The sequence below is a fragment of the Alexandromys fortis genome, unplaced genomic scaffold, assembly GCF_014885135.2.
Source record: "Alexandromys fortis isolate MF-2015 unplaced genomic scaffold, M_Fortis_MF-2015_v1.1 scaffold_88, whole genome shotgun sequence".
Lineage (NCBI taxonomy): Eukaryota > Metazoa > Chordata > Mammalia > Rodentia > Cricetidae > Alexandromys > Alexandromys fortis.
In genome coordinates this window covers 6,588,632-6,616,580 of record NW_026067961.1, presented here as the reverse complement: position 1 = coordinate 6,616,580, position 27,949 = coordinate 6,588,632, and the positions used below count along the sequence as shown (strand labels likewise).

Genomic DNA, 27,949 nt, shown 5'->3' with positions numbered 1-27,949 from the left:
ATGGAACCCAAACCCTGGAATTCCCAAAACCACTTAACAATTCTACTCTAGTAAACAGTTTGTACCCTGTGCAATAAACTAGAGCCATGCTCAGTAAGTCAGTCTAGATTCCCAGGTTGGTGTGTCACATGTTGGGCTTTGCCCAGGAGTAACAGGATACAACTGTTGTTGCCTGCCTTAATGCACTCCCCATTTCCCTCCCTTCCATACCAGTAGCACTGGCTCAGTTGCTGAGAATGAGGGGCTAAGGCTCACAGTTCTCCTGCTTTCAGGGCCATCTTGTCACCTCTGATCAACCCCAGGGACCAGGCCTTCCGTGTCACTGCTCACAGCCCACAGACAGTTCTCCCGTCAGCTGGGCCCACACCTCCTGAAGGTGACTTTACTAAGCAGAGCCCAGTGAAAAGCATCTATATGCTGGTGGCCACGAGAGTTACTGCAGAGGGAGGGAATGGTCCTGAAGAGGAGCCAAAAAAGCCTGTGGATTTGCAGATAGTGGTCTCTGGCAGATGAGCACTGAGCATGAGTGGAAGGCATGGGAATTTTGCCGTTTGGTTTTTTTTTTTTAATTACTTTTCTGTCAATGACTATTTGCCTATGTGTATATCTGTGCACCATGTTTGTGCAATGTGCATAGAGGCCAGATGAGGGTGTCATTTCCCCTAGAACTTGAACTGCAGACAGTGGTGAGGTGTCCCTATGGCTGCTGAGAGCTAAACCTGGATCCTCATTAAAAGCAGCAAGTGTTCTTAACCACTAAGCCATCTTTTCAGCCCTAATTTAAAAATATTTAAATGTGTGACTGAGAACATAGCTCAGCAGTAAAACAGGCCTAGTGTGCACGAGGCTTTGGACATGCACTGCTTGCCAGACAGCCTCTGGGAGAAAACCAGTCTCCACTGTCTAGAAAACAGGCCAGAATAACAGATCCTAGCCTTTTCTGCCCCTCAGACTGGGGGCAAGAAATCAAAACCCTTTTCTCAGATAAAGTCATTCAAGCTGGGCTTTCTGGGTGGTGATAGGTGGCGGATCCCCGTGTCTGTGAGACCCCATCCTCAGGATGCAGATGAGCCATTTTGCCCAGTGCATGCGTGTAACTGTCTTCCTCTTGTTTCCTCAGCATTAACAATAAGCTACAACAGCCTGAGGCAGCTTCTGGTGTGTTAGAATATGCCATGAAACACTTTGGAGAGCTGGTAAGTGCCTTCTCATTCTTTCTAGAAAGACAAGAAGTAGAAACCTGGCTACAGAGGCACTCGGCTGCCACCTTGAAAAAGTTACTTTCCATTTCTGTGGATTTTTTCCTTAATCTGTGAGGATCTAAATGCCAATTTGCCTGTATCTTAAGGACGAAGGGACAATGCAAGATGGAGTGCGTTCAGATGGAATGGAGGTGGGGAGCAGGGCGCACGGTCTAATCAGCAGTGGTGATTGGTGTGACTCTTAGCATGTAATGTGTGACTGCTCCACGTGCTTCATTCGGCTCCGTCCTCACACGGACACCATGAAGTCGGTAGTGTCGTTACCCTCTTTCTCAAGGGAGGGGACTGTGGACCCAGCACGTTCAACACCTGTCTGAGCTAACAGAGCAGGTACACGGCAGGACCAGGATTTGAACCAGGGAAGTGGGCCCCAGGACTGCCATTCAACCTGGCTTATCACCTGCGTGTCATCTGTGGCAGAACCTTCGTGCCTGTCCCTGAGTTAGAAACTAGCCAGTTCCCCAAGAGGAAGATAAAGTGTGTCCTCTTACTCTCTGATGCCAAGGGACTTTCTCTTTCATTATTACATACATAACTGCATCTCTGCTGCCACCCTTGCCTGTCATACACAGATCATCCCCGTGACTTCTTGCAGTTTGAGAAGGTGCTTTGACGATCCCTGACTTTACAAAGCACTATTTTAATCAGTTTAATACTGGGACCCTGGAAGGCCAGGAAACTCTGGATCCATATATTTGATGCAAAACCTCTTATGAATTGCGTAAGTCACTTACTTGGTTTCCTTAATCAAGAGGCAGGACTTCTTTTCGATGCTCTGGCACTCCGCCTCATTAGAACATTGGACTGAGCCGGGCGGTGGTGGCACACGCCTTTAATCCCAGCACTCGGGAGGCAGAGGCTGGCGGATCTCTGTGAGTTCGAGACCAGCCTGGTCTACAAGAGCTAGTTCCAGGACAGGCTCCAAAACCACAGAGAAACCCTGTCTCAAAAAAAAAAAAAGAACATTGGACTGAAACTTCAGGCCATCTTTCACCATCTTAAGCATGTATTGCCTGTAAACAGACTAAGGACCACCCCTCTCCAGATGATGACAAAACGCAGAGAATATGTCTCATCCGTCTTTGCCAGTCCTTGTTTGTAGAAGGCAGAAAGCACACGGTGTGTTTCCCAGACCAGGCTGTCCTCAGCCACAATACCCTAGAGCTTGGGCCCCCATCAGCCTGATTGAAACAAGATGGCTCGTACTCCGGTGCTCAGACTGCCAGCCATAAATGAAAGTCTCTCCATCTTCAGGTTCTAAAGGTGACCATTAGCTCAGGATTATTGCTAAACCGTGGTGGATTTTCTGTTATATTTAGATAGCTGGATCATATTAAGCTTAACAATGGTTTGCCTTTTCTTGGCAGAGCCTGTGCTTCCTCAGCACAATTTATGTAACAGCAATCTCATTAGAACTCTGTGTGATTCATTGCTTAAACCTTATAGTTTCTGCAACCCCTTGCAATTCAAAATGTCCTGGCCCCTGTTTGACCTCTCCATAGCTGCTCTCTGCCTTCTGCTGGTTCACCGCATGTGTGCCACACATCAGTCACTGGCTCCTTGTGTGGACATTTGTCTGTGCTGCCCTCCATCCTAGAGCGCTTCGTTACACTCTAGTCATTCTTCTCTGAGTTCTCTTGTGAATGCAGGCAAATAGAAATGCTATTCTTGGCTTACAGAATGGAGCCGAGTTTGCCTTCCACAGAGAGGCTCATCTCAGCAAACCCTGCCTGCACTGGGGTGAAGGCGAGTGTGGCGTTAGTTGGTGCATGGGCAGCAGGGGATGTTGGGAGGGAAGAGCACTCAACACTACGCAGTAGAATGACTTCTTGTCCTAGTTCAGCAGAAAGATGTTCTTTGAGGCCACTCAACAACAGATGAGTGGTCTCTTCTGTATCTGCTGCGAAAACATCAGTTTTATCCAGAAAGGGGAGGAGGGAACAGGAGAAACTGATGTGGGTCCTGCATGTGTGATCTACAAGTTCCACCTCAGAATCGTGTTGTTATTTAAGGACCCTCTGGAGAGCAATAAATAGACCGGCCTGGTGCAGAAGTAGTCTCCTACTGAGCAGATGAAGAAACTCAAAGACAGACAGAAAACACATAAAACAGTCTACTGATCATTCTGGTCTGGAACTTCAGACCGTGGCTCTTACTTCTGTGGACACCACTCACTGCCAGCGTGGCACTCTGCCTGCCAGCATAATGGAATCCCTCCTTTGGCCTTGACTGGTAGATGTGCCAAGTGCTACACAGAAGGGAATGTTGGCTAGAAGACTGTAGGATGGAAGATTGTCCAAAGAATTTTAAGTAGCAGTGTTCTATTGTATTTCCTGAAGGTTTAGAAATGCGTTAAGAATGCAGAGTATCAGGGCTTCTAAAAAGAACCAGCTGTGGCCTGGGCTGCTGTGCCTGTCACACAGCCTGATGTCAGCGGTACAGCAGACTGGAGTGCAGGAGCTGAGGTGGGGACCCACTTTTCCCTGTGGGCCCCCCCCCCACTAGCGTTCCGGGACCACTGGAGGGGATGGGATGGAGCTGAACCCTCCGTGTGCTTAGTTTATCTCAGGATTGGAGGTCTGCCATTAGTGTGCCCAGGAATAACATTTCTGTCTCTGCCAAACAACCTCCCTCCAGGTAAGTTCTTTAGCCTAGGCTGGGACATGCAGACAGGTGAAGTACGTGTATGAATATAGCATAGCACAGGAAAGCGTGTGTGGACTCAAAGCATAAACCCTTGCTCTCCGCAGGAGATCCAGGCCACCTGGTATGAGAAACTGCATGAGTGGGAGGATGCTCTTGTGGCCTATGATAAGAAGATGGACACGAACAAGGATGACCCGGAGCTGATGCTGGGCCGCATGCGCTGTCTTGAAGCCTTGGGGGAATGGTGAGCTGCCCTGGGGTGATGACCTGAGTGGCCAGGAGAAGCACATGTCTCCAGAGTCTTCAGACTCTTGCTCTCTGCCCCTCATGCTCTCCCAGGAATGGGAACTGCTGTGTTATTACCTCTCTTCTTTCTCAGCACACAGTTGTGTTTGGTTCGATTTTTGTGGTTTGAGTCGCCCTCACCCTGTAACCTGTGCTGGCCTGGAACTTGCTGTCCAGCCCAGACTGTCTTGACCATATGGCCTCACCCACCCTAGTGATGGAATTGCAGGTGTGCGCCCCTATCCCCAGCTTTGTCGTTTCATGCTCTTTGTTTTCTTAATGCTAATGCTGCCCGCAGAAGAGCTGAGTCCCTGGCACCATACATTCTCCGCCTGCTCTCTGTGCCTCCGACCTCAGTTGATCGGCTAAAGAATTTGTATTTATTTATTCATTCATTCATTCATTCGTTTGTTTATTTATTTATTCTGTCTGCTTGTATTGCCTGCAGGCCAGAAGAGGGCATCAGACCCCATTACAGATGGTTGTGAGCCACTATGTGGTTGCTGGGAATTGAACTCAGGACCTTTGGAAAGCAGCCAGTGCTCTGAGCCATCTCTCCAGCCCTAGCCTTAATTTTTTTAATAATTAGCCCTTGGGCTGAAGAGATGGTCCAGCAGTAAAACCTGAGTTCAGTTCCCAGCGCCCACAAAGCAGTTTTACCTTCTCTTACCAGAGGACCTGGTGCCCCCTTCTGGCCTCTTCAAGCACCGCATGCATGTGGTGCACAGACATAAACATTCAGGTAGAACACCCATACATATAAAAATAAGAATAAGTAAACCTTTCATTTTTTAAAATAAAGACATGACTGATTAGCTCTTGTAGGGCTGAGTGTTGTTGCGCACACCTTTAATCCAGCACTCGGGAACTAGGGACAGGTGGATCTCTGTGAGTTTGAGGCCAGCCTGGTCTTTATAGCAAGTTCCAGCCAGCTAGATCTACACAGTGAGACCCTGTTTAAAAAAAAAAAAAAATGAGGAGGGCTAGAGAGATGGCTCAGCAGTTAAAAGCACTGACTGCTCTCCTAGAGGACCTAGGTTTGATTCCCAGCACCCACATGGCAGCTCACAACTGTCTGGAACTCCAGTTCCAGGGATCTAACATCTTCTTCTGGTCTCTGTGAGCACCAGGCATACACGTAGTACTCAGATATATGTGTAAGCAAAACACCCATACATATAAAAAACTTTTAATCTAAAAAATATTATCTCAAAGTAATCAAGGCAGAGAGTAATGACACAGGATGGCTGGCGTCCTTCACTGACCTCCACACACGTGTGCACACAGCACACGTGCATATATACCACACAGTCAGTCAGTAAGGTGGAGAGCAACTGAGGAAGAAACCTGACCTTGGCCTCTGGCCTCTGTGTGTGCACATGAATACAAATAAATTATACACGCACACAGAAGTGGTGGATGGATGAATGGATGAGCTGGCAAAAATATTTGAAAATTGTTTGTCTAATTTAACCAGAAGTAGGGAGGCTGAGAGTTACTATTTTATTTATTTTCATAAGTGAATATCTTATATCTGTTTGTCAATGAATGGCCGGGTGGTGGTGGTGCACGCCTTTAATCCCAGCACTCGGGAGGCAGAGGCAGGCGGATCTCTGTGAGTTCGAGACCAGCCTGGTCTACAAGAGCTAGTTCCAGGACAGGCTCCAAAGCCACAGAAAAACCCTGTCTCGAAGAAAAAAAAAAAAAAAACTATTTGTCAATGAATGGAATAAGCACATTCTACCAAATCTTCTTGATTAGTTTATAAAACTGAAGGTGTTTTAAGTCCAACAGGTATCTAAAACTTCCCTGCCTGCTTCAATAGCCACTAGCCACATCTAGCTATGAAAACAGTCGTGCTGGCCACACATCAGTGCTCAGAAGCCTCTGTGGCTCCTTGGTCAGGCAGTGCACACAGAACTTCCCATCCTCGTGGCGCGCTCTGCTGGGCAGCTTTGATCTGGAGGAAGTAGGGGTGTTAAGAATGAGCCCTGTTCACTCAAAACAGGATTTTGCTTTTTCTACTTTCAACTCTGCTGTGTCCTACAGTATATCTTAGGAGAAAGATAAAACAGGTGCAAATTCTTCTAACGTTTAGATCTGATCAGTTGTGAAATGCTTTAGTGTTTCCCCTCTGAATTAATTGCCCGTTGTGGTGTGGCTTTGACCCATTTATGGGCCATTCCTCCTGGAGGTGTCATATCTGAGCTTCCTGCCCCCTCCTTTGTTCCTCCAGCTGCCATGACCCTGCTCCTTTCCCTGAGTTCTCCCGTGCTCTTTCCTTCCTCTTGCCCTCCCTCTTCAGTCAGAGATGACACTTTCCCCTACTGAACCAAGCAGGGACAGCTTGGATACCTGGGAAAAGAAGAGATGTGGTTTTGTCTAGTCTCCTTAAACAACAGGCTCACAGTCTGAGATCTCTTGAGAGAGAGTGACATGGCCTCTCTCTGCCACAGTTCTCACTCCTGCACACCTCCAGGCTCTTGGGTCCTTTCCAGTTTTATAATTACCTACAAAGTCTAAGGGGCTAGTATTGCTGATCTAGGGCTTTAAGAACGTGGAAGCCTAAAAGAGACCTTAAAAGAGATGAAAGAAGCAGAATTCCCAGTCATTTGCAACTTTCTGACAAGACTTATTTAATCAGTTCTGTCTAGAGAGCAGTTTCTGAATTTCTTTCTGTGCCAGCGGATTTTCTGAACCCGCCTGCGGCAGGTGTTCTCCAAAGGCACCAGCAGAAACTATGGGGAATCTGCCGTGAGCGTACAAATGTCCCCTTCTCCACGCTCATTTGACTCCTGAGTGATGACTAGAGATGGAGCCCCAGCACTGTGGCACCCTGGACACACCCACCTCCTCAGCCTCCACACAGAGCAGATGCAGTGGGGTGGAGAGCACAGGTAGTGGAGGTGCTCCAGATGAAAGGCCTTGCTCAGCCTCCTGCTGTGGGGCCTGCAGCACCCGTGGGAGGCAACCCTTTCCCTCAGGTGGCTCAGCCTAGCCGTTGCCCATGGACTATGTTTTCTTTGTTTTTGTCACTCCTAAGTCTCCCAATTGCAGTGCATTCTGCATTCCCGATCCTTGTCTGCTTCCCTGTAGGGGGAGTGTCTTGTGTGGCAGTCCCTGCACTGCCCCGCTTCTTTCTGCCTCTAGTTGAAAAGGAAAGCTAAGTTCTTCAGCCCCTGGCACAGAAACAGCAATCCTCACTACAGTAGGAGGCCTACTGCCTGTGGCCACCAGCTATCAAGAGTGGAATTCTGAGCTCAGTTAGTTACTTGGAGCTCTGAGGCCAGCCAGACTAGCCCATAAGTGGCTTCAGGTTCAATGAGACCTTGACTCTGAACATCAAATGACACCCAACAGCATCCTCCAGCTTCCACGTGCACGGAGCATATGTGCTCGCTCATGCTCTGTCTCTGTCTCTCTCTCTTTCTTTCTAACACACATACCACGAACATGTATTAGAATTCTCATTGGGGAGAATATAATAGTCAAAGCTTGTGAATCCAAAGGAATTGTCTTTATGAAGCCCAGCACTGTACAATGAATATACAACAATAAAAAATTAATAATTTGGGGGCTGGAGAGATGGCTCAGAGGTTACTTATTTAAAAAAGAAGTTGGGCCCTCTAGTAACAGTGTGGTCCATCAGCTTCCAGCCTGGGCCCCTTGGAACTTGTGCTGTTTTCCTTGACTGGAGAGATGGCCCAACAGTCTTCCAGGTGTTCCATCTGTGCAGCATCCACATCAAGCGGGCCTTCTCTATAGCTTTGCCCTCAGAATACACATCCAGATGTGTCTTTTCAGATTTCTTTCTCTGTAGACCCCAGACTGCACCGAGAGGACAGAAGTCACAGCATTTATGAAGTCACCATCAATTCAGGGTATTTTATATCATACAGAGTTAGACACTGCACCTGAGAGATGGGCACTAGACCCTCGAAACCACAAACAACCTGTCCACCTCTCTTTCCAGACTCCTAAGTTCCAGGCAGACCCATCATACCACTTCCTGTGCAGCCCCAGCTAACCCAAAGGAGGTTCATGGGTTGTAGCGCCAAATTTTGCTAACCTATTCGCTTGTTCTCTTCCTCCAGGGGGCAGCTTCATCAGCAGTGCTGTGAAAAGTGGACTCTGGTGAATGATGAGACCCAGGCCAAGATGGCCCGGATGGCCGCTGCAGCAGCGTGGGGTTTAGGTGAGGCTTACGCATGGGTACCCGGCAGAGAGTGAGCTGCAGTGATGAGATGTAAAGACCACCAGTGCCTATGTACCATGTCCTCCATCTGTCCGTTTCCACAGACTCCTTAGACATGAGTAGAGATCGGTCTTGTGGGAAAGCATCTGAAATTGAGATGCCAATTTTCAGTAATTTTTTTTAATTACGGCACTGTTGGCTGATGGCTTAGGCGTCTTTCTAGCTAGCTCTTACATCTTAACCCATTTCTAATAATCTATGTGTCACCAAGAGGCTGTGGCCTACCAGTAAGGTTCTGGCAGTGTCTTTCTCCTTTGGCTGCTACATGGCATCTGTCTGATTTTACTCTGCCAAGCCATTGGCCAAAACAGCTTCATTCATCAACCAATAAAAGCAACACATAACAGAAGGACATCCCACATCAGAGATGTACTTAAGATATTACTCCTTCCAGTTCAAGGACTCAGTCCCATGTGGCTGCTCTCATGTTAGTCACCAGTGGCATGAGCCAGGCTGTGCCTTGCGCTTCTGACTGACTTGCTGGAAATCATGGCTCCCACAGCTCCTCATAAGCACAGTATGCAAGAACACCTCTCAGAACTCAGGGGAACACTGAGTTTGTTCACTATGTTTGTTGTAAAGAATACAGGTGAGCAGGTACACGGGTTCCTTACAGCAATATGGGTTGGGGGGTGGCCACTTACAAGAGCAGGCACGATTCAGGGCGGGTTCAGAACTGAAAGCCCGCCCCAGCTGGGTGACCAGCTTAAAAGTTGGAACCTTGACCCACTGGCAACTTGCAGATAACTGAACAGGCGGGAGAGGGGCTCTTCCAGGCGGCTCAGCTGGTCTGAGTGTGGGCTTGTACTGCTTGGGGAGGAAGGGCTAGTGCGTATGATCGGTTTCAGGAACTTCTTGGAGCTTTTGAGTTTGTTTGCTTCATGAGGTTCAGTGCTTGCCAGCAGGATGGTCCCCCTCCCCCTGCCGCCCCACTTCTGAACTTCCTGAGTCCTCAAGAGCTCAGGTGACTCTTCTCTCAGAGGAACTGCTGCAGTACAGCCTGTGGGTGTGCTGCCGCCCTGTGTCTAGTTCACAACAGTCTTGCCCCACAGGAAACCCCAGGGTTTTAGGAGCTCTGTGACAGGAAGCGGGGTGACTGGATAGATTTCTCTATACCATGGTGGAACTTGGCTTTGTCCTAAACAAAGTGCTGCTTTATTTTTCTGTGTTATGAATACTACATAGGAGTAGTCACAGATTCCCAGACTGCCGTTTGGCTCTTGCCTTCGCTTTTCCCCTGTGTGCACTGCACACCTTTTCACCTCAGGATCCATGTGTTGTTTGAGCGCCACCTATCCTCCCTGTGTCTCAGGAGGAGAGGGAGAAGGTAGTTGCCATCTCGTTTTATTTTTTAGTGTTTATACACACACACACATAAAGCCTCTGTAAACAAAGGCTTTTTTTGTCTTGCCTAGTCCAGCAGCCACTTTTAAAATAATCAGTCAGAGGCCTAATATTAATTACAAGCTGTTTGGCCCATTAGCTCAGGCTTATTACTAGCTAGCTCTTACAACTTAATTAACCCATTTCTATTAATCTGCATTTTGCAACATGTCTTACGGCTTTACCTGTGCTCTAATACATCTTGCTCCTCTGGCAACTAGTTGGTATCTCCCCTGACTCGGCCTTTTTTCTTCCTGTATCTCTGCTTAGCTTTCCTGCCTGGCTCTATCCTGCCTTGCTGTAAGCCAAATCAGCTATTTTATTAACCAGTGGGAATAAAAATATTCACAGCATGCAAAAAGGTTATGGGTCTTTCTCCACATGTGTATAACTGAATAGTGTAATGATGTCCTGTGTGCCCACTGCCTTCTCCAACAATCACAAACATTTTAACCATTTTGTTTTATCTGTTCTCACCCCCTGACACTCAATAACCTCCCTGCTATTCCCAGACTATTATGAAGATTTTTTTGTTTATTTTGTTTTGTTTTGTTTTGTTTTACCACATGACCCTGACTGTCCTGGAACTCACCACCTGCCTCTGCCTCCCCAGTGTTGGAATTAAAAGTGTGTACCACCATGCCCAGGCCAGAGATGTAGATTTTTGATACCAAGCCCTAGCTAAGGCATGGCAATTCTTTTTTATTTGTTTTTTTGTTTGTTTTATTTTTTAATTATGTATATGCATTTGTAGCTATAGGCATGTAGATACATGCAAACAGAGGCCAGAGGCTCATATCCTCCTGGAACTGTATTTACAGGAGGTGGTTGTGAGACACCCAGTGTAGATTCTGGGAACCAAACTCTGGTTCTCTGCAAGAGCAGTATAAACTCTTACCCACTGAGCCATCCCTCTCGCCCCCACCTTGGCCTTTCCTGATGGGACAGGAGAGGATGGACAGGATGTGGCATGCACAAAGCTTTCCCGGGTCCTATCCCCAGCCACAGTTTCTGTGCTCTGCTGTCGTAAGCTCTGGACTGTGTCCAGAACATCTCTTAAAAACAAATTGCTTCCTGAGGAGTCATCTTTTGCTGTCTGCTTTTGCCCAGAGGCGTTGGTAATGGATGAACCAATAGCTGGGGGTGGAATGCTGGAAACCGCCTGTAAAAACAGCAGCCCTGCAATTCGCACCTAATGAGGCTGATATCTTTTCTGCAGATGGTGTTGGCAGGCTTGACATTTGATGCCTGCTCAGCCCACCAGGGGAAGTACATCCTTCTTCCCTGGTGCAGTCAGTTCTCCGTTCTAACATGACACAAGGTCATTGCACAGTGACCCAGCCTCCTCCCTCCTGAGGCAGAGATACTGCCACAGTGAAAAGGGCAAACAATTTGTCAAAGCCTGTCCTCTAATTGTGTGATGGCCATTTTTAACTGTTTAGAGAAAAATATAATTTCCCAGTATTCCATTGAGCTATGCGGTGTTCCCTACATTTTATCTTACCTGGAGAAGCTGGAGGGAGTTCTCGGGGTTAATGAGGGGCAGCACTAAGCCCATCTGATGTGCAGGCTTTGTAGTTAGGCCCTCTTCTTGTCTTTTATAATACTGCCTGGGGCATCAGCCGATGCTTAGAAGACAAACGTGGTTTTGTTAGTCAACCCCCACAATAGGTTGCAGGGCTCAGCTGGTACATTGGGCTCAAGTCCCGTTAACTAGTGTGTACATCAAGCTAAGTCAAAGTATCAATGACAGGACTCAGTGCTGCCTCCAACTCAGCCAGCCAGCTACCCTGATGCTGTGTGTTTGTGCTCCTAGGTCAGTGGGACAGCATGGAGGAGTACACCTGTATGATTCCTCGGGATACCCACGATGGAGCATTTTACAGAGCTGTGCTGGCCTTACATCAGGATCTCTTCTCCTTGGCCCAACAGGTAAGAAAATGTGTATGCAGACCAGCCAGGCAAGAAAACATCTCTGTGAGTGACTTCTTGGTTCCTGCGCGTATGTCTGTGTTAAGAAGCTGTTGAACTTCAGCCATGTTCAAGTCTCTGAACTCCGGGAATGGCCTTGGTGCAGAGTTCAGAAACCATTCGTGTGTAGGCTGAGGCTATGTCGTGTTCCTGGAACATGGGGCAGCTTGTGGATTGTAGCTGTTTTGGCAATCGTTCTTTGGGTCATTGTTGACCCTTTTAAACACCTTGCCTAAGTTCTCCTTCTAGTGAGAGGGGCTTTAAGTTTCACCAATGGAGGATTTAGAGAGCCAGTGATCCCCACTATGCTGGAGAAATGGGTTTTCTGGCCATCTAGGAGCACACACTGTTCTAACTTGCAGAATGCATAATGAGGTGGTTATATCCACCTTGTCAGACACCACACTGTCCTGGACGAGCTGCTCAGGAAATGATCAGAGTACTTCAGAGACGCTAACGTAACAATCAGCCTTAACCATTCAGAGGGGAGAAAAACCTCCGCAAGAGGGAGTTTAATTGATAACACAGGGAAGGTTCAGAATGGCATCCTGTATATCCCTACGCTGAAGGATCCCAGCCATAGGTCTTCTGGGTCAGTAACAGGTGCCCAGTTCCATGGGGGGCATTGCAGAGGAACTCCTTTGTGAGGCTAGGAGCAGCTTAGAAACCAGAGGCGATGCCCACCTTGGAGCCACTGACATGCCCAGTGATTGTGACAACACACCCATCAGGGGAAGTGAAAAGAAGACAGCCCCAAGGACGTCCCCTTAGCATGCAAGAGTGCAGTGATTCTGTCCCATAGCACACATTCCTTCCTCCTCGCCACCAAGCTTGTGAGTGAGTGTCACCTCCTGAGCCTCTGCTTGTGGACGCTGTGTGCTGCTGTCTTTGATGAGACACTGGGTAGTGCCCTTCTCTAGCCGTCCAGATTAAGAAGAATTTCTGTCCTAATGTGGTGAGTGTTTTGCTTCATCAGTGAGACAAAATAACTTCTGTGAAGCCCCAAGTGCAGAGCCCGGCCTAGAGCCTCCTTGTTTCTTTTCTAGTGCATTGACAAGGCCAGGGACCTGCTGGATGCTGAGCTGACTGCCATGGCAGGGGAGAGCTACAGCCGAGCCTACGGGGTGAGTGTTTGTCTGCACGCTGTTGGTAGAGCTTTAATGAGTGGGCTGTAGAGGACGCAGCAGGTTGCTGAGAACTTGCTGTTTTCTGGGGTTAGCAGATACCCTGATACCAAAAGGAATGGTTCAGGTTCACCAGCTTGGAGGTTGTGTGTGCAGTAATTAGGTTGGAATGTGATCTGCTTCCATCAGGCCATGGTTTCTTGCCATATGTTGTCCGAGCTGGAGGAGGTTATCCAGTACAAACTTGTCCCTGAGCGACGGGAGATCATCCGCCAGATCTGGTGGGAGAGACTGCAGGTAAGCTGGAGACAGCCCCAGTTGCCACCCCACCCCGCCCACAGCCTGCGTGAGAACCTGCACCCCACCCCTTTTCTCCTCCCCACCTCTAATAAGCAGAACCTTCAAAAGCTAACCAGCCTCAGCTGTGGCTGTGAGCACGCCCAGCAGAGCAGCCTCCTTTGGGGCTTATCTAGAGACGGGAGGACGTGTGTCTAAGCAAATGACACTTAGGATCACCATTTAGAAATCGTAAACTCCAGGTCATTGGTTCTCAGTGCTCCAGCTGAGGCCTCCACACAGTGCAGTCACCTGGAGGGCAACTCTCTTTGCCACTTAACTTAGCACACGTGGATATACACCCAGAATCGTTCCTGGCTCCCAAATGACTTAACTGAGCGCCAGCCCTCTAAGTGTACTTACTGGCCGCCAGAGTTGCTAGGTGCTCTGAGACAGAAACCCTACTGTGACAACTCTTTAGTCAGACTCCATCTAGCGCTCTGTTCAGACCTCGCAGAGACTTTCCCAAGGCCTCACCATTTCAGTGTGGCATTCTCATCATAGCAGCATGAGGAAGGAGCCGGCACCACCTCTAAGATGGTCTCACATGCCCCTGAAAGGGCAGCCTATCCCCCAGTCCTTGAATATTTAGAGGGAAAGGTTAGAACAAACTGGCCAGGAGTGTGGGTCAGTGGTAGAGCGCTTTCCAGGCATTCCCAGGTCCTGAGTTCCATCTCCTGCACCACACACACACCTAAACGCACACTGCTCGGGAACCACACATGGGTGCACACACACTGCTCTGGAAACTACATGTGTGTACACACTGCTCAGGAACCACACACACACCTGAGCATACATTGCTTGGGCACCACACAGGTGTGAACATACTGCTCAGGAACCACATACACACCTGAGCACTCACTGCTCCAGAACCACTAGTCTCCCTACAATTTTAAGCTATTTCTTCTTGGCTACATCCACACCTGATTCCCACTTCTCTCTCCAGTCAAAGTTTATGCCTCCAGGCTTTTCAGTAGGCTGTGACAAACTCTTTGACTCCAGGCTGCATTCCTGTCTGGGAAGCACCAGGGCACATTCCACTGGACAGGAAAGAGCACTGGGCACAGTCATTCATGCCTCCGAAGTGAGCACGTACAGTTCCTCTACATGTTTTATTTGTAACTACAAATGCCCAATGAATGTTTTGATGGAAAATTGTCTCCTGGGCACCAGAAGAAGAATTCCACAGGGAAAGCCCTGCCCACTAGGCTTGGACACACCTGGTGTTTGAAATGACTGTGATGGGGTGTGGAGCTTCCAAGTCAGGGCGCTGACGACCTGCAGACGTTCTGACGTGGGGAACTTAGATACACAGTTTGAAAGGGGCCTGAGGGAATGGGGTGGGAGGAAAGGCTCATGCTGGCTTCGCCGAGTTCAGAGCACTGCCATCCCCTTCCTGAGTCCTCTCTTCAGACAGCAAGCTGCTTTTCAGACTACAGGGAGCCAAATGACAGCATGCGGAGAAGCTAGCTGTTGGTGAGAAGTGATCAAAGCAATCACTCCGTGTACTTTTTCCTAACTTTCCAAGTCATTGTTGCCAACCTTATGGGCTGGGAAGCTGCTCCCTAAAGCTGGAAATAGAGTTGCCCTGCTGGAAACTTGGCTCTGGAAGGTGGTGTGCAGTCAAAACTCAGCGAGCTGCCGGGGCTGGAAAGCTGCCATGTTCGTGGTCAAGTCATTTCAGATCCTTAAAACCACTCTTTGCCACGAGGCAGTTGAGGAGGTCAGCCTTAGCTCCGTGTCTTTTTGCCTCAGGTTCCCAGGTCAGGCCCATTGTGCACCCTCTTCTGTTACATACAGAAACCAGAGATCATTGTCACTAGGTTTGGGGGTTGTGAAATTCACACATGAGGTGGCAGATCTCAGGAACACATCTCCCTCCTGAGAGAGGCTTTTTATCAGCAAGAATGGGAAAGTTCACCTAACACCTAGCGATCGTTTGGTACAAAATCAGAGCAGGCTGGGATGATGGCCCAGTGATGAAGGGGCTTGCTGCCAAGTCTGGTGTCCTGAGTTTGATCCCCTGAGACCTTCATGGCAGATGAGAAAACAGCTGGCTCTCTCAAGCTGTCCTCTGACTTCCACACATGCACACCACAGCGAGCACATGTGCTGAGGCAGAAAAAAACAGCCTAACCCCTGTGATAATAATTAAGTTACTCGGTTTCCTTCTAATTATAAAGAATCTACATGGAAGTAAAGTCAGCTCTTTCTTTATTATGTTTTGTTTCTTTTGTTTGGGGGAGAGGGCATTTGTTTGTTTATTTTGTGAATATGAGTGTTTTGTCTGCATGCATGTCTGTGTACCATATATGCGCTAGTTCCTGTGGAGGCCAAAAGAGGGTGTTGTCACATCCCCTGGATAGACAGTTGTGAGCTGCCGTGTGGGTGCTGGGAATTGAACTTAGGTCCTCTAAAGAGCAGCCTTTGCTCTTAACTTCTTTCCACTAAACTTCTTTCTAGCCCATATTTATTTGATTTTTGACTTTTGAGACAGGGTCTTACCATGTAGCTCTAGCTAGCCTGAAACTTGAGGTGTAGACCAGTCTCAGACTCACAGAGATCCTCCTGCCTCTGCCTCTGCCTCTGCCTCTGCCTCTGCCTCACACACACACACACATACACACACTCACTCACTCACTGCATTGGAGACAGCAAGATGGCTTAACAAATAAAAGTGCTTTCTGCCATGTCTGCCTGCCTGAGTTCAGTTCCCAGAATCCACATTGTGGATAGATAATGGTTTCCAAACTGTCCTCTGACCTCCACATGCATGATGTGGTTTGTGCATGCCTGTGTACATACAAATGGAAAAAAAATATTTACAACCCACAAAGAAATTTAATTTAATTTACCCTTTACCACAGTCCTGTGCAGTTAATACTGTCTTCATTCCAGTCCACAGGGTGGTCAGAAAGGTTAAAGAATTTTTCCAAAGTCACAGTAATCACAGCCAGGACACAGCTCCAGGCACCACGCCCCACTGCTCCTCTGCTTGTTGACAAGTCCCTGGGAGGCAAGCAATGCATTCGCAGGGAGCAGGCGTGGCTGCTGCTATGGGGTTCAGGTGGAGCAGAGACAGGTCTAACCCCCGTTTCTGAACATTCCAGGGCTGCCAGCGTATTGTGGAAGACTGGCAGAAAATCCTCATGGTGCGGTCCCTTGTGGTCAACCCTCATGAGGACATGAGAACCTGGCTCAAGTACGCAAGCCTGTGTGGCAAGAGCGGCAGACTGGTGAGTAACCCCCACCCCAGGGGTGGTGCCCTGCCCAGTTCTATTTGTAACTTGCCCTCTTGTTTTTAAGGCTCTTGCTCATAAAACCTTAGTGTTGCTCTTGGGAGTTGATCCGTCTCGGCAACTTGACCATCCTCTGCCAACAGTTCACCCTCAAGTGACCTACGCCTACATGAAAAACATGTGGAAGAGTGCTCGCAAGGTATGTTCCTACCCACCTCGCCAGGAGGAGTCAGTGTCCTTGCCCTACCTACAGCGTGAGTCCCAGTCAGAGAGAGACATCTGTACCTTTGGTCAATGATGCCTGTAGTCGCAGTTGCAGTGGTTGGGATCTGAAAAGAGTTGCCCTACAAGAGAAGGCTGACGTTGGCACCAAGTCCTGTGTTTGTGCGGTCACGGACTAGCATTTTTAAAGACCAGCTGGGTTTCTCTCTCAGACTTCTGGTCTCCTTTCTTGTCATTGGTTTGGGCTCCAGTGTGTCAGCATGCCAGGAGAGATACCACAGCAGGGAGGGAAGATCTCCCTGATGCCAGCCTAGAATTCCTCCTTGTTTGCAGACAAGTCCTTGGGAAACAGACAAGCTCTTGGGTTTTGTTTTGAAACAATCTCTGGATGATGGTGGCGATTTACAAAATATAGGCCTCGGAGGCAAGACCAGGCTTGGGCCCCTGTCATCCCTCCCTACAGGAGAGAACTCAGCCTTCTTTCCCCACTGCAGTCTTGTAGTGCTCCTTAAGGGAGAGAACTCAGCCTTCTCTCCCCTCTGTGGTCTTGGAGTGCTCCCTAAGGAAGAAAACTCAGCCTTCTCTCCCCACTGAGAGACCCTAAGGTGGTTGACTCGGATGACTTTGAGTGCTACCCAGAATGAAGTCAGTAGCAAAGTACCTGCACTTTAACTGGGCCTTGCCCTCTGCTACTGCCCAGATTATCCACAGCATAGACTTTCTGAGTCGCACAGATTCTGGTGAGTGTTAAGCAGAGACTGCTCATTCATTTCTCAACTGCCAAATAATCACACAGAAGTTTTATTACTTACAACACTGTTTGGCCAACAACGTAGGCGCCTTTCTAGCTAGCTATTATCTTAAATTAACCCATTTCTATTCATCTTTGTATCACCATGAGGCTGTGGCTTACCGATAAGGTTCTGGCATCTTTCTCCTTCAACAGCTACTTGGCATCTGCCTGACTCCACCTTCTTTCTCCCTGCATTCAGTTTCGTTTTCCCACCTAGCTCTATTCTGCCCTGTCATAGGCCAAAGTAGCTTCTTTATGAACCAATGGCAATAAAATATATTCCCAACATACAGAGGGAAATCCCACATCATCTCCCCTTTTCTATCTAAATAAAAAGAAAGGTTTTAACTTTAACATGGTAACATTACATATAACAAAGCAGGTATCAAGCAAGAATTACAGTTATAATATTTAGTCTATTAGTATCTGGCAAAATTAAAAAAAATTCTATCATGTTTTATTGTTGTGAGTCTAAAGTTTTATATCTAATTTATCTTTTATCATAACTAAGGAAAACTATAACTATCTGTCTTAAACTCCATTAAAGACCCCAGAAGGATATAATATTACCTAAGTAAACTGGAAGGGCATTGTAAGCAACTTCCAAAGGTCTAAAATTGACAGAAACATCTCACTGCCTGGACAGTCACCCAAAGTTTTATAACATTAAGGCATCCATCTTCAGCCCACAGGCCCTTAGTGTCTGGCAGGCTTTTCCATAAAGAAGGAAATTTGAAAGACTGTCTCGCCTATATTGGCAGTTTGTCAATCACTTTCTTCTGTGTCCTAAAGAATGTCTGACAGACTTTTTCATGAAGAAGGATCCCTGGAGGACTGTCTCACCTTCTTTAGGCAAGTTCAGCAGTCATCTTTTCTGTGGGTCCTGCATGTCTAGTTTATGTAGCATACCGTCAAACAGTCCAGGCAAGAGCAGTCTCTTGCTCAAATGGCTAGCAAACTCCATGAGGAGCCTCTTCAATGCCCATCTTCCTCTTGAAATAATTGGTGCTGCCAGCAGCAGACATATCTCACTGTCCAGAAAACTCTTAAGTTCTTAAAACATTTTAAATGCCGTATTCTGTAGGTCTTTGAAAGGTTTGAAGAATACCTGTTCCTCTGAGATATATCTCTGTATATCTAGAAAACCTAACTAACATGGCTACAAGCTTGATTATTATAGATGACTATCTGTTAACCCATAATTTTAATTATACATTATATTTTTATTTGAGCTATATAAACATAATACCTTAAACAAGAATAGAAATAGACATATAATAAAATTGACCTTAAATTTGTATCAATAGGGGGCTGAAGAGATGGCTTAGCGGTTAAGAGCATTGCCTGCTCTTCCAAAAGTCCTGAGTTCAATTCCCGGCAACCACATGGTGGCTCACAACCATCTGTAATGAGGTCTGGTGCCCTCTTCTGGTCTGCAGGCATACATGTAGAAAGAATATTGTATACATAATAAATAAATAAATAAATAAATAAATAAATAAATATTTGTATCAATAAACCAAAGTCCATACCAATGTTAAGTATTCATTTCTGTATCAGATGAGGTTCAAGATTTAGAAACCTATTTGAAGAATGATGAGAGCTAGTGACGTCACAGAGCATAAGGGCTCTGAACACCTGGCACCAAAACGCCTGGTGTAGTTCCTGCTGGGCGAACTCTTGAGGGCACTGAGTGAGCCTGGGCGAGCTCTTGAGGACACTCGCCCTTAATCTTAGCATTCAGGAGGCAGAGGCAGACAGCTCTCTGAGTTCAAGGCCAGCCTAGTTACATAGTGAATTTCAGAACATCCAGAGCTATGCATAGAAACCCTGTCTCAAGAAAAAAAAGAAAAATGGACTAAGGGTATAACTGGAGAACAGAACATATGTTTGGCCTGTGTGAGGCCAATTGTCAGCATCACAATTTTTATTTATTTATATGTATAAGTGTTTTGCCTGCATGTTTGTGCACCACATGTATGCCTATTGCCTGCAGAGGTCAGAAGACAATTCTAGATCCCCTGGAACTGGAATTACAAGTGATTGTGAGCTATCATTTAGGTACTGGTACCTAAACCCAGGTCCTCTGCAAGAGCAACTAGTGCTCTTAACCACTGAGCCAGCTTCCCGGCCCCCAGCACCATAGTTCTGTTGGAGCAGAATTTCCCAGCCCTGCTGTGGTCTACCTACTTACCGCACATCGTGTTCCCTTACCTCCTTCTCTGGTCCCTGGGCACTGAGGATCGCGTAAAGGAACAGCATCCTTCAGTCTGAACCCACACCCACCAGGCTGTGCTCATGGGGCATCCTTCAGTCTGAACCCACACCCACCAGCTGTGCTCATGGGGCACTTATTGGGTGTAGGCTCTGTCCCCAGTATTCTTTGTTTGGTTTTTGATTTTTTCAAACTTTACCTCCTCCTGACTCAGTCTGCCAAATGATTTGAAGTGTATGCCACCATGCATGACTTTAAAACACTATTTCAGGCAAGGCACAGTGGCACATTCCATTAATCCCAGCAAGTGGGAGGCAGAGGCAGGTGGATCTCTGTGGGCTTGAGGCCAACCTAGTCTACAGAGTGAGTGCCAGGACTGTACAGATAAACCCTTCCTCAAACCAAAAAAAAAAAAAAAAAACGGGCCGGGAGGTGGTAGCACAAGCCTTTAGCAAGCCTTTAATCCCAGCAGTTGGGAGGAGGCAGAGGCAGGCAGATCTCTGTGAGGTCAAGGCCAGCCAGGTCTACAAGAGCTAGTTCCAGGACAGGCTCTAAAACTACAGCAAAACCCTGTCTTAACCCCCCCCCCCAAAAAATCTGGTTTTTTAGTACTAACTGATTTCTTACATTTAAAAGTATGTAGGTTTAGTCTTACCCCTAGCCAGAGAGTTTTGCTTTCCATCCAGACCATTTTTACATGGTAGCCTGTTTCTGTTATAGGAAAGATCAGAATTTTACATGACTTACTATAAGAAGACCTAATGCTTTGGTTTGTTTGTTGGCCTCAGACTTAGAGATCCATCTGCCTCTGCCTCCCATGTGCTGGGACTAAAGGTGTGTGCCGCCACCGCCCACTAAAGCTTCTTGAAGTGTTGGGTCCCCTTCCCTCTGTAGAGAAGCATGTACAACCTTGGCAGCATCCTCACGCTGTTCTCCTTGTTAGTGGGTTTAGGCTACATCACTTTTTAATGTATACTTTACATGTTTGCACAGTCCACCTGTCCTAGAAGCGCTCGCTGGGGCTACAGCTCCATGGCAGCAGCGCTTGCCCGGCACCACCAAACAAAACCCAAACAAAATCCTATGGCCCCATGTGTCAAGATGCTGGCGTGTCTGGATGCAGCAGGCTGGCCTGCACTGCTCCTGCTCAGCGTAGCTGTCTGTTCCTCAGATGCCCACTGCTTGCCTCCTGTCAGATCCCAGACCTGATGGCTGGAGGATGCTGTAAAGACTCTCCCACGCCACTGCCCACTTAGTAGCCTGTCTAGATGATGACTTCCCTCCTCCACTTGGGTGCATGAGGGTCTTCTCTGTTTTCATGTGGTTTGGGCTTGTAGCTGATCTGCGGTGGCGAAGACTCCAAATGTCGTAGTGTTTTACATCCGTGCCAAGATTTACTAGCTAGAAACTGTTCCCATCATCCTGATTTCCCGTGGGGCAGTACTTTGTTAGTGAAACATGCTCTTGTTTCGGATTGCTTCATCTGAATTGTTACCTGTGTTGGTCAGACATGTGGGTTTCCCAGGACTTGTTAAAGGATAATTAGAGTTGGCAGGGAAAGCTAACATGTGAGTAAATTATGAACATTCTGGAATAACCCAGCTCTCTGTCCAGTGGGGTCCTCACCCTTGTATCTCAGGGTACCCTTTTTGGAAAGTGCTGGTTTAGGTCCCCTGACAGTTGGGCAACATGCCAAGTGGCTCTCTGCCTTTGTCCTGCACAGATCGATGCTTTCCAGCACATGCAGCATTTTGTCCAGACCATGCAGCAGCAGGCCCAGCATGCCATTGCCACTGAGGACCAGCAGCACAAGCAGGAGCTGCACAAGCTCATGGCCAGGTGAGCCCCGCCTGCCGTCCAGCGCTTCTACAGAGCACACTCGTGGCACCTGGAGTAGCTTGTTGCTGACATCCCTCAGTTTTCTGAAGAGGATCCCAGGCAGCCGTCAGCTTGTCTGCTGCAGTCTCTGCCCCTTAATTCCCAGGGCTCTAGCAGCAAGAGCACTTATGTGCTAACCTCCAGCCGCTGTCCAGCTGTGGGGTTCAGTACCCTATTTCTAAACACATTTTTTAATTTTACGTATTTGTGTGTGTGTGTGTGTGTGTGTGTGTGTGTACTCTCAAGTCACAGAATGCATGTGGAGATCAGCAGACATCTGACAGAAATCAGCTCTCTCCTCCACCATAGGAGTTCCAGGGATTGAACTCAGGTCATCAGGGTGGTGGCAGAGGTCTTTACCCACTGAGCCATCTCACTGGCCCAGGCTTCTTGTTTTAAAATGGCACCTATATAACTGATTCAAAGTGTAGATAGCCCTGACTCCAGGTAAGTTAGTCTCTCTGTGCCTGTATAAAGGAGCAGTAAGAACACCTGTCTCCTAGGGTGATGTGAGGTGCAGGAGCCCAGTATCAAGGACAGAGAGCAGTTCCTAGATTTGAGTAGCAATCAGCAGGTGCTCGCATTAGTACCATCGCCATCTGCAATGGAGGGGAAGAGAAGGAGGGGGAAAAATATCAATGAGAAAAAAGTAGTGAACAACTGTCCTGGACAAAGCTTGCTTATAGAGTCCTGCAGGAACACCTGTACCTGGGATCTGGTTTATGCTGCCATTGGAATGCACAGATCTGAAGAAAAGACACCTCCAAGATTTCTATAGACCTCCCCTTCTCTTCCTTTCACGGGCTTGAACATCCATCAGTTGCCTCTTGAAAGCAAGAGTAAACATCAGAAGTCTTTAGGGCACCCTAGCATCTGCTCCTCTCCTTCCGGGCCTTTGATGGGAGGGAACAACATAGGGTCTTGCTTCTCTGTTTTCAGGTGTTTCCTGAAACTTGGGGAGTGGCAGCTGAACCTTCAGGGCATCAATGAGAGCACCATCCCCAAGGTGCTGCAGTACTACAGTGCCGCCACGGAGCATGACCGCAGCTGGTACAAGGTGAGGAAGGGCCGGCACTGTCTCCAAGCCCTCGGTTCTCCACACGAGGAGCCCTGTTTGTGTTCTCCCATGTTCTCATGGTCACAGCCAGGCCCCTGGAATGCCTGAAGTCTGACAGAGGCCCAAGGAGCCTGTGCTTTCCTTTATGAATCCCAGGGCAGCAGAGGCGCCAGTTGAGACTTTGAGTTGAGAACCACTTCCAGTGATGCCCTTGTTTCGAGTGGCACTGGGGCCACAGCTGTCTGACAGTCTCTCCCTTGCCTGTTATTCTAGAACATCTGGGTGTTGTTCTCTGAAACTCTGTCTTCCCTTGTGTTATCTGTACACTAGCTGCTTTGTGTCTTCCATCCCTGACTATTCCTCTACTGGGAATTTAGACTTGTTTTTATTGGAAATATCTAGATAACATTCTATTATATTACCAGAAACCTTTCTAAAAGACAAACAGCTAGAAAATGTATGAAAGAAGTGGCTAGCTAGTACAGGGGGTATTCCTGCTGGTGCCCGTGTCTTTAGGGGAGCACATTCTCTTTTTTGGGTATCTTTTCTGGGTGATAGCTGCTTGGTTTAGCAATATCATCAGTTTCTTTCCAAAATCTCCATATTTGCCAGTGACTTCTAAATTATTCCCTCTGGGATCAAAATTGATCTGAAGACCATAGATATATTTACAATAAAAAGTATTTATCCTCTGTAGGCGCTTCATGCTGACTGGAAAACTGCACTTTGGCTGGGTGATAGCTCAGTGATAGAGCGTTTGCCAAGCATGTACAAAGCAGTGGATTCCATCCCCAGCAACATACACATGCGTATGCACACACACACACACACACACACCAGTCCATGGTAGGAATAATGATTCCCCTTTCCAGACAGCTGCATGTCCAAAGCTAGAAAAATAACCAAATGCCATTTTGTTTAGTGGGACCCTTATTAATCAGAGCTCACAAACCACCTGAACCCCAGTTCCAGGGCATCTGGTGTCTTCTTCTGACTTCTACAGGTACCAGGCATGCATGTGGTGCATATACATATATGCAGGCAAAACATCCATTAACATAAAGTAAAATTAAAAAATAAATCTGAAAAAATAAAGCTCAGGAAGCCCCACTTTGTCAGATGAAGTGGACCCCTTGGCCCATCACATCCACTGCCTTATCCTCTCTGCCTTTTGGCCAACTGTCTCCACCCTGCCTTGTGAGCCCCAAGCTGCAGGCACATGTATTTCCTTGGGTTCTTTGCACATGCTCTCCAGGTACCTGTCTTTTTTCCCCTGCCAGGAAGACCCACTGCCATCATCTCTCTTGTCTCTCTGACCCCCCTCCCTTGCCCTTCTTCAGCTTCTATTTAAGGCTTAACAAGCCTCTTTCTTTATGGAGTGCTTCAAATCACTGGTGTCCCATTGCCACTTCTTCTGACCCCATCTGCCTTGCAGAGGCTGTAGGCCTTGAGGCAAGGAGTCTACACTGCTCCTCTTGCTGTGACCCCCCACAATGCTCTCCATAAAACCTAGTTCTGTTAGTGCCCAGGAGGTGAATGAGTCACATTGGTTGCAGTAATGCCCCCTTCCTGTGTGTCTGTAGACTCAGTCTCATCCTGCTGATCTCAAGGCCCCGTTCTCAGGGTGGACTTAGAATGTCAAGCCTCACACTTCTCTGAGCCTTGCACTAGGTCAGAGCAAGCCTGTGTCTGCCCTTGACTCTTGCCCTGTGAACCTAGGCTTGGCATGCATGGGCAGTGATGAACTTTGAAGCAGTGCTGCACTATAAACATCAGAACCAAGCCCGTGATGAGAAGAAGAAGCTGCGTCATGCCAGCGGGGCCAACATCACCAATGCCACCACTGCTGCCACCACAGCTGCCTCAGCCGCTGCTGCCACCAGCACAGAGGGCAGCAACAGCGAGAGCGAGGCTGAGAGTACTGAAAACAGCCCCACTCCCTCCCCTCTGCAGAAGAAGGTCACCGAGGTGAGCTCCTCATTCAGAGCCAGCCAGAGCGCAGCTAGCAGCTATTGGAGATAGCTGTGAAGTTCAGGGAAGCCTGAGGCTTTCTCTGAGGCAGGATGGGGCTGGACACACAGACGGGCTGGCCTTACTGTGTGCCAGAGGCTGTGTCTTAGTGCCTGTGTTTTGGGGGTCTGCTGTCAGAGCTGAAGAAAGGCTCCTTGCTTCCCACAGAGATGAGCTCATCCCCCTTAATGCACTGTCCTGTGTGTGGGTGGCTGCCACAGCTGCAGAGCCACTCTGAGGACAGAGCCTTGGGGATCTGTCCTCTGCCCTACACTTCCCCTGTCTCCCTCCCTTGGGCCTGTCAGTCCAGAGTACAGAGAAGCCAACAAGTGCAGAGAACAGCGTGTTCAGAGCCTCTGCTCCACTCCTACGGCCCTGTCAGGAAGCCGCACTATGATTTGGAAAGCAGTTGCCACTGTGGAATGCATTCTGTATGCTGTTAGCCCCAGGCATGAGTTTCCTCACACTCCTAACCGCCCTCTGAGCAGGCACCATCAGTGTGCAGCTGTGCCTGCTTCACAGAAGAGAGCTGAGACAGGAGAGTCAGTGACGCACTTATATCCCAACAGGATTTGTCCAAAACCCTCTTGCTGTACACTGTCCCTGCCGTCCAGGGCTTCTTCCGTTCTATCTCCTTGTCGAGAGGCAACAACCTGCAGGATACACTCAGGTATGGAGGAAGGGAGGATTCTTCTGAAGGCCTTACCAGTGGCAGGACATAGAGGTGTCTTTGTACTCCACCTCTGGTCAGTACAGTACAGTTAGCATATGGGCCTTTCTTCTCTTGTCCCCTGTGACATAACAGCCAACCAGACCTCACTTGTGAGGCTGGGAGCTGTGAAGATGGAGTGAGATGGGAGAGGCTGCCTCCCATTCATCCTGGGGACTGTCAGACTCACCAGCCTTTTGGTGCCCATCCTCCAGGCTCCTCCTTCTACGTGCACAGACCCTGCCCCCTCATCTCTGCGACTGAGTTTGTACCTCAGTAACCCTGACAGACCTGGGACAAAACCTTGGGATGAATCCTTAAAGGTCCCTCCCAGGCCCTGTTCCCATCATAGCCTTCAAGGTGAAAGCAGACAAGCTAGGAAACTTAGTTCCTGTGACTCTTTCCTGTCTCCCCAGAGTCCTCACCTTGTGGTTTGATTATGGTCATTGGCCAGATGTCAATGAAGCCTTGGTGGAAGGGGTGAAGGCCATACAGATTGACACTTGGTTGCAGGTGAGAACCCGGTGTCAGTGGGCATGGGTCACAGTCCGTCCCATTTGTGTCCTCTTGAAATCACCAGTGGTCCCAGTAGCAAGGCAGCCTGTGTCGTAAGCTTGGTCTCAAGCTCCAGACTACAGATTCTCCCGAAGACCTGCTAAGTCAAAGCATATGCCTGAAATCCCAGCACAGGGGAGATGGAGGCAGAGGGATCGTGACAAGCCTAGGCCACATGAGACCTTGTCTCAGACATCAGTCTTCTTTCCTTGCCTCACGTGCTGTGCATCATGTTTCCTGCACGCCAGGTTATACCCCAGCTCATTGCAAGGATCGACACACCCAGACCCTTGGTGGGCCGGCTCATTCACCAGCTTCTTACAGACATTGGTCGCTACCACCCCCAGGTACGTGCCAGCCCCGGGACTGAGAGCCAGTGCCCCACACAGTGCTGGCGGAGTCGACAGCAAGCAGGGCCCTCCTCTCCCAGTGCAGTGGCCCCTTTCCTAACGTCCACAGGCTAATGCTGTCCTCAGCACTCCTTTGCCATCCTCCTTAAAGCACATCAGTTCCGTATCCCAGTCCCTTTGCAAGTGTTCCTCTGTTTGCTTCAGGCCCTCATCTACCCCCTCACGGTGGCTTCCAAGTCTACCACAACAGCTCGCCACAATGCGGCCAACAAGATCCTGAAGAACATGTGTGAGCACAGTAACACCCTGGTCCAGCAAGCCATGATGGTGAGTGAGTCTCTCTACTGTCTCCAAGTCGCATGTTCCCAATCGTAGCTCACCTGTGCCTTCCTCCCTTCTCCCCTTGATCCAGGTGAGCGAAGAGCTAATTCGAGTCGCCATCCTCTGGCACGAGATGTGGCATGAAGGCCTGGAAGAGGCATCGCGCTTATACTTTGGGGAGAGGAACGTGAAAGGCATGTTTGAGGTGCTGGAGCCCCTGCATGCTATGATGGAGCGGGGCCCCCAGACTCTGAAGGAAACATCCTTTAACCAGGTACGGGCTGAGAGTGGCAGGACATGGCCTCACCAGACTGTTAGGGAACTGTCGCCCCAGTGCTCTGGGCAGGAGAATTGCAATTCAAGGCCAGCCTAGACCTAGAACTCATGCTCAGAAAAACAAAGCAAAGCAAAACATTAGAAATATAGTCATTACAACAATCTTTCCTTCCTTCTTTTCTTTTCTTTTTTTCTTTCTCTGCATAATAGCCCTGGTTGTCCTGAAACTTACTTTGTAGACCAGGCCTTGGACTCACAGAGATCCGCCTGCCTCTGCCTGTGCGGGGATAAAGGTGTGCGCCACCACTACCTGGCCAATCCTTCTATTTAAAAAAAAAAAAAGTATTGGCCTTTTTTTTTTTAAGATTTATTTATTTATGTATTTGAGTGTTTTGTCTGCATCTGTGTACACCAGAAGAGGGTATCAGTTCCATGGGAGTACAGTTACAGATGTTGTGACCCTCCATGTGGGTGCTGGAAAGTGACCTCAAGACCTGGAAGAATAGCCAGTGTGCTTAATCGCTGAGCCATCTCTCTAGCCCCTTCAATTATTTTCATTTTCTTGACATGCTGAGGGGTAGGATCAAACTCAGGACCTCACACATAATGGGCAAGTACTGCCCCACCCAGCCACTCCCTCAGCTGCTGAAATTTTAACAGAAATTCCTCTAGAGGCCATCTTATTCTCCCCAAATCCCCCATTGTGGTTAGGTCACCCTCATTCATGCCCTGGGAGCTCCAAGGTTGGGGCTGCTCAGCCCCTTCTGCTCAGCTATTCCCTCTTGGTAGCTTTATACCCCCTTGGGCACCCTTGGCATCTGTGTGGTCTGCCTGGGGATTGAGCTACTTTGGTAACTTGAAACTTTTCCCTGCTTGCTTCTCAGGCGTATGGTCGCGATTTAATGGAGGCACAAGAATGGTGCAGGAAATACATGAAATCAGGGAACGTCAAGGACCTCACCCAAGCCTGGGACCTCTATTATCACGTGTTCAGGCGGATCTCCAAGCAGTTACCCCAGGTAGGCTCTTGAGGCAAAGTGCCTTGTGTGCTCCTGAGCT

At 48.3% G+C, this 27,949-nt stretch overlaps 1 protein-coding gene across 1 annotated transcript in view; it reads left to right on the top strand.

The window, feature by feature from the left end:
- The window catches only part of Mtor (mechanistic target of rapamycin kinase), a 101,319-nt gene that overhangs the window by 54,652 nt on the left and 18,718 nt on the right, over window positions 1-27,949 (top strand). Inside the window, exons 29-45 of the mRNA XM_050153143.1 lie at window positions 1,121-1,196; window positions 4,013-4,152; window positions 8,288-8,388; window positions 11,648-11,763; window positions 12,849-12,926; window positions 13,116-13,223; window positions 16,376-16,501; window positions 16,572-16,703; window positions 21,458-21,573; window positions 22,552-22,669; window positions 24,389-24,637; window positions 25,249-25,349; window positions 25,805-25,901; window positions 26,192-26,290; window positions 26,498-26,620; window positions 26,706-26,888; window positions 27,775-27,909. Of these exons, the coding sequence (XP_050009100.1) occupies window positions 1,121-1,196; window positions 4,013-4,152; window positions 8,288-8,388; window positions 11,648-11,763; window positions 12,849-12,926; window positions 13,116-13,223; window positions 16,376-16,501; window positions 16,572-16,703; window positions 21,458-21,573; window positions 22,552-22,669; window positions 24,389-24,637; window positions 25,249-25,349; window positions 25,805-25,901; window positions 26,192-26,290; window positions 26,498-26,620; window positions 26,706-26,888; window positions 27,775-27,909 (2,098 nt within the window). The remainder of the gene's footprint in view (window positions 1-1,120; window positions 1,197-4,012; window positions 4,153-8,287; window positions 8,389-11,647; window positions 11,764-12,848; window positions 12,927-13,115; window positions 13,224-16,375; window positions 16,502-16,571; window positions 16,704-21,457; window positions 21,574-22,551; window positions 22,670-24,388; window positions 24,638-25,248; window positions 25,350-25,804; window positions 25,902-26,191; window positions 26,291-26,497; window positions 26,621-26,705; window positions 26,889-27,774; window positions 27,910-27,949) is intronic.